At 29.7% G+C, this 11,153-nt stretch overlaps 1 protein-coding gene across 1 annotated transcript; it reads right to left on the bottom strand.

Moving 5' to 3' along the window:
• Nucleotides 1-10,076: 10,076 nt before the first annotated feature.
• On the bottom strand, nt 10,077-10,772 carry LOC124939325 (GATA zinc finger domain-containing protein 15-like). Its single transcript, XM_047479809.1, has one exon. It carries the CDS (start codon nt 10,770-10,772, stop codon nt 10,077-10,079), a length of 696 nt encoding a protein of 231 aa, XP_047335765.1.
• Between the last annotated feature and the right edge of the window lie 381 nt (nt 10,773-11,153).

The raw sequence follows: 11,153 nt of genomic DNA, 5'->3' as shown, positions 1-11,153 counted from the left end.
CAAACAAAAATCTAACATATATTAAACAAAATCAAACAAAATCAATCCTAAATCTAATATACTAACCAAAATTATAAAAAAAAACCTGAATCTAACATATACTAACCAAAATTAAAACAAAATTACCATAAATCTAACATATACTAACCAAAATTAAAACAAAATCATCTAAATCTAACATTTATATATATAAATCTAACATATACTAACCTTAAGTTGAAGAATCTGTAGAGGGAGAGAGAGGCGCCTGGAGAATAATCGGGTAAAGAAAAGGGGATCTGGTTTTTAATTAGTAAGGTTTTTACCGAGAGTTCTTCTAAAACTCTCGGTAATTAAATAATGGCAAAATCAAAGGTAAATCCTAAACCTTCGCAATTACCCATTCTCAATACTTTGCGGTTTTTTTGGAATGTTTTTTTTAGGGAAAAGTTAAAACCGAAGGTTTATTGAAAACCTTCACAATTACCAATCTAGGAAAAGATAAAATCGAAAGTTTTCCAATAAACCTTCATAATTACCAATTCCCACACTTAGAATTAGTTTTAGTTTTTGGGGGGAAAAGTCAAAACCAAAGGTTTATTAAATAACTTTTGCAATTACCAATTTGGGAAAAGATAAAATCGAAAGTTTTCCAACAAACTTTCACAATTATCAATTCCCAACACTTAGAATTATTTTTGGAAAAGGTCAAAACCGAAGATTTATTGAAAAACCTTCGCAATTACCCCATTTTTAACACTTGGATTTTTTTTTGGTTTTTTGATAAAAGTCAAAACCAAAGGTTTATTGAATAACTTTCGCAATTACAATCTAAGAAAAGAAAAAATCGAAAGTTTTCCAATAAACCTTTGCAATTACCAATTCCCAACACTTAAAATTATTTTTAGGAAAGGTCAAAACCGAAGGTTTATTGAAAAACCTTCGCAATTACCCCATTTCCAACACTTCATTTTTTTGTAGGTTTTTTTGGAAGAGTCAAAACCGAAGGTTTATTGTAAAACCTTTGGTAAAAACTTGTATCACCGAAGGTTTTATACGCCTCTCGGAATCTATTTTGAATAACGAAAGATTTCTTCCTCTCGGGACCATTATTGAGAGTTTTATAAATTTCTCAGTAAACTCTATTGGTAAAGGTCCATTTTTTAATAGTGATGAATCACATTCTAGTTATTTTATTATAAATTTTGTGTTATAGTCATATAATATAATAAATCAAACTCCTTCAACAAAGTAATACAGTAAAACTTTAATAATATTTGAAGTAGGTATAAATACATACATAAATTTCGTTTGTAATCTCCATTGATGAACATATTTACTAATATAAGATAATATATATGTAAGATATAATACTATAAATTGTGTTAATATCTATAAGCATGAAGAATCGGCTTACCCTAATTAACAAATAATATTATGAAATTATAATAATATTAAAATAATATTTTGAATTTTTAAAATTCAAAATAACCCAAAAAGAGATTAAAGATCAAATTAGGACTAATTATTGTGATAATAAAACCCTAATTAGAAATTATATAAAAATCCAAAAATAATTTGAAGTTAAAATATTGTGTTTATTTTACATAAATTAAACTCAAAAGGAGGTTGAAATTATTTAATTATGATTTTAAACATAAATTATGTATAATTTATGACTTAAAACAATTAAATAAATACCCCCAATATACCCAAAAATAAAAATAATGAAAAATTATGTTCAAATTTTTTTTTGTGGAACTTTGGTGAAGAAAACGCAAGAAATGGTTAAATATTCATTTTCAAATAACTCATTTATTAAAAGTATAAAATAATAATTCCATGTACCCAAATTATGTTTAATTGTTGCAACATGATTTAGGGTCATCGGATCAGTGCTGGATTTTCATCCAACGCCACGCATCCGGATGTAACGGAATACGTGCATGCCCAGGGCCACACTCGATCGACTAATGGGACGTCAACCTTGTTAGTTTAATCACCCAAGCACCAACGGAACGCCGACGACGCGTTTTGACAAATCAAAACAATGACGTTTTGATCATCTTCTTCGCAAACTTTGGAGGCCCACAACTAGAACTCAAACCCGATGATCTTTTAGAAGCTCCAACTCCTTAGTTTCCTAACCTTATCCTCTCATTTTTCACATGTTCTTATCTTATCCTCGCCTTCAGTTCCCCTAGATCTATAAGTCAAACCCTAGTTCTATCTACGCTGCCAAAGACGAACAGATAACTTAAGGGATAAGATTTCAGTGATCAAATTGAAGTTGAATTAGACTTCAATAACCGACCTAGTTGAGTATAAATACTCTCTAATTCCTCCTCTTCCAAATCATCAAACAAAATCCCAATTTTTAAGCTGAATTGAAGAAATTTCAAAAATTCAAACAAACTGAGTTTTTGCAGAAGTTGTTTCGGAGACCTAAGCTTCAATCCAGGTTTCGGGAAAGCTTCTCATACATCCATGGAGTGTTCTCCGAGTATTTTTAAGCATCTAGATCCATTGTAATTCATATTATGATTTTTGATTGAATTTTTCCAAGTTTGATCGGTTTGATTTGTTCTAGGGTTCAATCATGTGTTTTTTTTGTTTATAATCATTCCCTAGATGATATATGAACTTTCTATTGAAATAGTTTTGATCAAATCAACATAAACAACAAAAATTTGGTTTGAACATCTAGATTTTTTAATTTGATGTTCTTGAACTATAAATTTAAATTTTTTTATTCAAATAGCTACTAAACATGTTTGTAAACATGTTATAAAATTTCCTGATCATTATAAGAACATCCCGATCATGATTGATCCATCTGAAATTTAAAAAAAAAATGGATTTGAATTTCAGTTTGTAAATTTGCTATAGAGCTTGAATGATGTTCTTGTTTTGGTTTTGTTTGAATATGTTCATCATTTCAAAACTTTTGGAACAAGAATTAGGTCATGATATGGCCTAATTCAAAAGATCCCAAATTTTGAACTAAAACAGTTTTGAGAAATTGATCTTTGTATTGATCGATTGATCGTGATTAGGGTTAGGGATTTTAATCTATGCAATCATATGAGTTGATTGCAACTTACAAAACATTATTTCATTATCTGTATCAAAGATACAAGACTGCAAATCTTTACCAATTCAAGAACATTCGGTCCTCTTGGACCAAGGCAAAGGACCGAGGTTCTTAGCCTTGGACAGAGAACTTAGACCGAGGATCCTCAGTCCGGACCGAGACCAAGGACCGATGTTCTTGGGTCTGGACCAAGACCAAGGACCGATGTTCTTGAGTCACGATCGAGACTTAGTTTTGATGTTCTTGAGCAATGATCGAGGAATCCGACCAAAGTTTCTAACCTTGATCGAGAGGTCTCACTTGGGACTGATCTTCCCAAGTCCACAATCGAGAAAACTAGACTTGGGTCCAAGCTTCCCAAACCTAGGAATGATCAGCCTGAGTATAGGACTGATGCTCATTAACCCTAGGACTAAGACCTCTAGTCCCTCGACCGAGTTGTCTGAATTCGAGACCGAGCCTCCTAAGCCTAGGACTAAACCCTCTAGATCCATGGACCCACACTCTCGAGCCTTAATCTAGACCTTCCCGGTCTAGACTGAGCTTGTCTGAGCCCAGATCGGTAAAAATGGACCCCAAGCCCTATGACTCCGATCCTAAGGCCTATTTGGTTCCAACTTTTAAAATCCAAAATTATTTTTGGAATTTTGGAATTCCAATCTATTTTCAAATAATCCTGAAAGGTCAGAAAATGATGTTTAAATATTTTTGAGATATTTCTCAAACAAATATTTTGGCTAAGGTCTCGTTTGAAATTTATTTTTAACTTCTAACACTTTTCTAATATTTTTTAGGGTTTTTTACTCAGCCTTATGTCAACGCAATCGCATATACGCCCTTTTAAATAATTTTGGTATAATTATTTATGAAATCCTTGATTAGGACCCTCGAACTACTAATTAAAGGAAATAAATCTTATAAATAAATCTTGTAATAGCCAGACTTTGTTTAAAAAAATAAAACCATCATTTGACGGGTGCAGAGGACATAGCGCGAAAATCCTTTCCTAAGCGTAACCAAAATCCGAACTCCTTATAGAAACTCTAGCATAAAGTACGTTTATACATGTACCTTTACTTATTTTTATAAAATCTTTTGGAGACTCTGTGTTCAAATAAATAATTTTTAAAATTAATTATGTTTAATTAATTTAAACCGGGTTTTAATCAAACTATTTGGTCCCTCATATTATTAAAATTTAAATAAAATTAATTATGATTAATTTCTAAAACCTCCCAGGTATTTTCAAAACTTTTTTTAAAAAAATAATGTTTTTAAAAAAAAGATATCTAGCACGCAAACCAAGGTTGAAGCTCATCGAACCTCGAGCCACCCGACGATTCCTGTATTACCATGTGTCATCTAGACATGTGCTAAGCTACAGAAAGGGAATTCTTGAGGGTTACGATATCATTATTATATTATTATATTAATTTTCTTATAAATATAATATAATGTTTATATATTAGACATAACATATAAAATTCTATATAAAATCACTATAATTGTTTCTTTATATTCTAACAACACAATATAATCTAATACAATCTTCTCTTTATTCTAACATAGTATCATAGTATTGTTTATGTTCTTAAGCACACCAAGTCGTAGTCTTCTGTTTCCTCCATCAATCGTTACTTTAGTCATTGGTGGAGGACACTCATAAATTTATTACTATATTATACTTTTTAATAATATTTTTTAAAAATATTTGTGTTGATGTTTGTTTTCTACAGCTATCATATCCTCTAAGTTGTTTTTTCGGTTGTTATTTTATCCTAGCAGTCAATGTCCATATTTTTCGTCTTAATCCAATCATATGAGATTTTTTTGCTGATTATTAGTCAACACGTTTTCATCTTGTCGTTTGATGAATTTCAACACTCACGAGTAACATCGGAGTGGTTTCAGTTGTGGTTTCACCCCAGCATTCAACACCCATGCGATCTACCTTTTTCATTGTTTATTAGTCAACACATTGTCATCTCATTGATGAATGAATCTCAACACTCACGAGTAACATCGAAGTTCTTTTAGTTGTTGTTTCACCCAACATTCAACGCTAATGGGATTCTACTTTATTCATTGGTTTATCAATCAACACAATGTCATCCTATAATTGAATAGATTTCAACACTCACGAGTTTATCAAGTTTGAAGAACATAATATCAACATATCACACTCTCGTCTTCAACCTCAAATTATTCAAGTTCTTTCCATCTTGAGTTTGATGAGCGATGTTATAATATAAAATAATATATATGTAAGTTATTATCATAATATTATAAATTATGATAATTTTATTATTATATTATATTAGTTTTCTTATAAGTCTAATTTAATGTCTATATATTAGACATAACATATGTCATTCAATACAATTTCATCATATCCTTAACAACTATAAAGCCTAACATCAGGGATGAATCAATAAATTTGAGTTGGAGTGAGTTTAAAAAATATTTGAAGTGGGTTTAAAAAAAATAATATAAAAATTATGAAGGAAATAAATAAATAAACATAAATATTACCCCATTTTTATGAATTAGAAAAGAAAATATGAAATAAATTAAAAATAATTAAAAATTTATGGATTATGTCACATTTTATTGTAAATATAAATATATTTGGGTGGGGTCAACCAAGCCTAACATAGATCCTCTATTGCCTACCAAAATAGACTTTTAGTCATTCCTTTCATTCATATTCAATACAAACATGTTATTATAAATGGGAGAGGTTGAATAACTACCTTAACTATGAATCTTTGTTCTCGGAAGCCCATATCATACATTAACTCATATGCAACTGGGTTCTACTGTACCCCTTCCATACACAAATTATGCCTACCTAAAGAATTTGATACAACTTGTCCAATCCATTAGACTTTAATGTTAATCCCATGAATTTGGTACAACTTGTCATATTTGGCAGAATAACTTCCATGTGATTATGATAATCAAGATATCATCGTGAAAGTATCACTTAGTTGTGCACCAACTAGACATGAACCAACTATATCTAGTGTTCCATACATCTCAATTTTCCCACCAAAGTGGTACAACATACACCTGATTATACCATGGTAATCCCAGATATAATTATATCTTCTTTTGGACAGTCAATTGATTGAAGTGTTAAATACCGAATGTATAAGGAGTGTTGTAGAAATGGGAGGATTTATTCCACATCGGCCTAACTTGATACAATAAATCAGGAATTATTATTTTCCCGAATGGAACTGAATTTAGGAGAGCCTATCAAAAAAAAGATTATATTTTAAATAGTTATTAATTTGTTCAAAATAATGTGTTGTACAGTGGTTTGACAGTCATTTAAGTTGGGACGAGGTTTTGAATTAAGAGAAAGACACACGTATACAGATGATTAGAAAAGATAAAAAAAAAATGTGTACTATTTAGTATTTACTAGGCGAAAAATTAACACAATTATAATATTATTTATTATTAATAATGTATTTGTTTTTATAATATTAGTATTGTAAAAAAAGTGTTAGCTTATTTGTTGCAACAATTATTTTCTTAAGTTTGTGATTATCATCCTACTAATAGGTAGAAAGTAGGGTTATGTTTGATTTGAGATATTTAAATAATAAAATTTAAAAAATAATATTTCATTCCTACTCCTAAAAAACCCCTATTGCTTATTTGTTGTAATAGTTATTTCCTTAAAGTTTCTTGATCATTAGCCCACTCACATGGAGAACGTATTATGTGTGAGTTAATACAATTTATAAATCATTTCCGCACTCCTCTCGTATTTATCATATCACTCAATTTATTAAATAAAATATTAAAATATATTTTATTTTTAAATTATTATTTTATATTTTATCACTATATATTCATATATTTTAAGTCTTTTTTCAAAAAAAATACCTCATTAAAATTATCTCAAATCATTACTTTTAAAATAATCCAATCTTTATAAAAAAATTCTAATCCAAAATAGACGGTTTTGTGAAACTAATTAACATAGGAAAATTATTTAAAACAAATTTCAAATAAATAAGTATTTCATTGACAAGGTTATATCCCAAAAAAACATTTTTTCCTTTTATTATACTTGCGCTATTAATTAAAAAAGATCTGCGAGGGGTAAAGGACTACAAGAGCATATATTGAGCTTACAATAATTTGCTCAAAATAAATACATAATGGCCATGAGAAATTCACAATTGGCCTAGAAAATGCACACGGACATGAAATCAAAGTACAAAAGTGAAAAAGGGATGAAACTAGCAATCAATCAACTAAAACAAAATGATAGGGTTGACTTCCCCGACCTCGTCTCTCTTGTCTTTACCCCTGTTCTTTATTTCCTTTATTCTTGTCACCCTTAGGTCTTTTTGGAATAAATTTCCGGATAGAGTATCGGTTTCTTCGTCTTCGATGTCATCTATTGTCACTTTTTTCCTTTAGGGCTTGAGTTTGGAGTTGGGTGTATGAGTTGTTTCCCTTGAGGTGGTTTCTTTGATAACGTTGCAATTTTCTTTGGTTTCGGAGCTCATGGTTTCCAAGATGCTTTGGCTTTTGCTATCATTCATGTAGACGTCGTGCATTTCGAACCAAATTGGTGGGAAAAGAACCACGGTTTCGGGCTAGGTGGGCTCGGGATCGGTTTGGTTCTCGTTGACGTGTTCGTTGTGGCTTTCATTTGCCTTGAGGACTTCAATATATGATTTCTTAATAACCTTGATATTCTCTTGTTCGGGGCTGGCTATGAGTTTCTTTTTCTTTTCCGTCATCTTTTCCCGGTTTCTCGTACATGACCTCAATGGTGGCCATGTTTCCATTATGGCATTTTAGCTCGATGTTTTTTGGGTTTTGCACTCATTGAGTCGATCTCAATGTAAATGCGTGCAAACGTGACCCGTTCAAACGAGTCAAAGTCGGGGTCAAGCTTAAGCGGCTTTCCAATGAATCCGGTGAGGTAGGCAAGTGTTTGGCATTACAAAGGTGCGGTGGGATGTTTCTCAGTCTCACTCACACTTGTTCGGATTGTGGCGGTTTGTTATTGGTGTTCATTTCTTCATTCCATTTGGCGAGCTTGAAGCATAAGCTGAATATGAAAGTGAAATTTGAGTCAGTAATGGCTTGGGCTTCGGGCTCCGTGCCAAAAGTGAGGAAAAAATAGCCAAAGTAGTTGACTTTGACTTTTTTGAGTCCCTTTTCGCTGCATTGTCGGAAGAAGGTTGCCTTGGTTGCTCGGAATGGGGCATTGTGGGTGCCCATGAAGTGACCGATGACAACTCGCTTCCAATCGTTGACGCATCGCTCTTCAATTTCTAGGGGAGTTCGATTTGAGGCGGGTGTTCGAGCATTTTGACTTTAAGGCTATGATCCATATTGAGCTTGCCTCTATTAGCTGTCCCGTTTTTACCCCAAACCTTGTTGGTTTGCCATGTTTGGTTTGTGTTTGCTTATGTAGTATAGGCATAAGTTTTGGGGCACTTATAGAATTCCATCATTACATTGTCTGACCATTGAACGATTTCCTCGTATTCGGCTTTGTCGAGTGAATTTCAATCTTGCTCGAATCGAATTTTGAATTGTCATGACAAGCCAATGACTTTTAAAATTATTATATAAACATATATAAAAAAAAAAAGCCTAATAGAGCATATGAAATACTAAATTGAAATATTACAAATAAAGTGGATATGAAAAAGAAAACTATCTTGTTATTTAAGTAAACTAATAAATAAAGATGGTTATATACAAAGGAGCTCGTTTGATTATTTGAGGTATTTTTTTTTATTTTGTTAAAAATCTTGTTTGATATAAACAAATGTTATTTAAAATTTTAATTAACTGAATTACTATAATATTTTTTATTTAAAATTTAAATTTATAAAAATTAAATAAGCATATTTTATTTAATAAATTAAATAATTTATTAATTAAAAAGATATAGATTGAATGGTTACATTTTGAGTAGAAAAATAAATAAATCAAACGAGCTCTAGGAGAGATTAAGGCCTCTTTGGGATAGGGATTATTTAATATCACGAGTTGTTTGAAAAATAATTATAGTGTGGTTTTCTAAGGATGTATAATTGTTTTAATTAAAAGACTTAAAATGATATATATTTTTTAGTATTTTAATTAATTGGTGAATATTTTATTATTTTGATAAATGAATTAAATGATATAATATATATATGTTGTAGAGAGTAAATAAGAAAAACTTTACAAATATGGAAGTTATATATTAAGTTTTATAGTTGTTTTTTAAAATTAAAATATTTTAGAATGTTATGAAATTCTAAATTATTTTATTACTTGTATTTATAAATATATATTATTTTATAATATAACTAAAACAAGATTCTTGTTTTTCTATTCTATTTATTAAAATATATGATAATATTTATTAAAATATAATATATTAATTATTTATTATAAATATAGATATAGTATATAAATCTTATAGGTTTAAGAATCACATTTATATGTATTTAATCATATAGATCAACATATATTTGATGATAAAACAATGACTAACTTTATATATATATATATATATATATATATATATATATATATATATATATATATATATATATATATATATATATATTTATAATAAAGTTTTGAAATTAATATACATATATAATATCCTTTCTTAAAGCCTCCCCTTGATTTGTAGAAAAAGTTCATGTATGAAATTCATAATAAAGTAATACCACATACAATTTGCAATAATTATAACTAAAATTAAAATGGAATTGACAAATCTAAATTATCATAAAATTATAAAATAAAATATAAAACATAAAAAAATCAAAATTAGCTTAAGAAATTATAAATAGAATAAATCTGCATAAAAATCAAAATTAACTAAAATCCATAAAAACAAATAAATCCCAAAAATAATATAACATCAAAATTCAAAACTAAACTCAATCAAACATAATATTCAAAATTAACTTATCATCCTTAAAATAAACCCCAAAATAACATAGATATGAAACGAATCTCACATAATAAAGCAACCATCTTGGTCCCCATTGTTATTGTTGTTGTTCCCATTGTTGTTGTTGTACCCATTGTTGTTGTTCCCACTGTTGTTGTTGTTCCCATTGTTGTTGTTATAATTGCCAAAATCCATGTTATTATAGGGTTGTATGATATCAGATAGATATCCAGAACCCATGTTATTGGTGGGTGGCAAATCATTTGATTGATATCCATATTGATATCCAGAACCCATATTATTTGTAGGTGGCATATCATTCGATTGATATCCAGAACCCATGTTATTGGTAGGTTGCATAGATCCTGATCCATAATAATAATTTGGTCCGGTCGGATACTCTATTTGGAGTGGTGGATAATAATTGGGTTGAAGCTGAGACTCAAATATTGGTGGAAAGTAATTGGAGGGATATTGAGGTTGAGGTGGGTAATAATCAGTGGAGTATTGAGTCGGGTTGTAGTCGGGAAAAGGGGTGGGTTGAGGTGAATCTTGTGGCGGTAAATTCAAATTTATCGAATGATTTGGATTAGGACCAGGAAAATCAGTATTTCTATATTCACTAGGAGAAGAAGATCCATCAGAAGCATGACCAGAATTCGGTTTAGCGTTGAGCGGCCTCAATTTAGTGTAATTAACTACTTTTCCTTTTAATTTCATAGCCTTGGAAATATATTCCTTCAATTCCTTTGGTTTCATTGTCGTAGTTACACGTATAGAGCCATCATTTCCCAAAATATCTGTATCGGATATCTCTACAAAATCATCCAAAAATAAAATATTGTTAATCAATCTTATTAAATTCATACAAATATGAAAAAGAGAAACAAAAAAATTATAAAGATACCTTGGACTAATAATAATCTTGATTGAAACTCTGAATTGCATCTCCAAGCATCTTTAAGTTTGAAAACAACCTTTTTTTTTATGATAAATTAAAATGAATTCAAGTAAAATAAATATTGAATAGAAAATAATCTTAGTAAAAAAAAATTTGTAAATATTGATAGTTATCTTACCCGATACGTAGAAGGCATTGTTAAAACTAAAATTAGAATAACAAAGATGAAAGACAATTAA

Source organism: Impatiens glandulifera, chromosome 5 (genome assembly GCF_907164915.1).
Source record: "Impatiens glandulifera chromosome 5, dImpGla2.1, whole genome shotgun sequence".
Classification (NCBI taxonomy): domain Eukaryota; kingdom Viridiplantae; phylum Streptophyta; class Magnoliopsida; order Ericales; family Balsaminaceae; genus Impatiens; species Impatiens glandulifera.
Note: the sequence above shows the minus strand (reverse complement) of the source record. Positions and strands in the feature narration are given on the sequence as shown.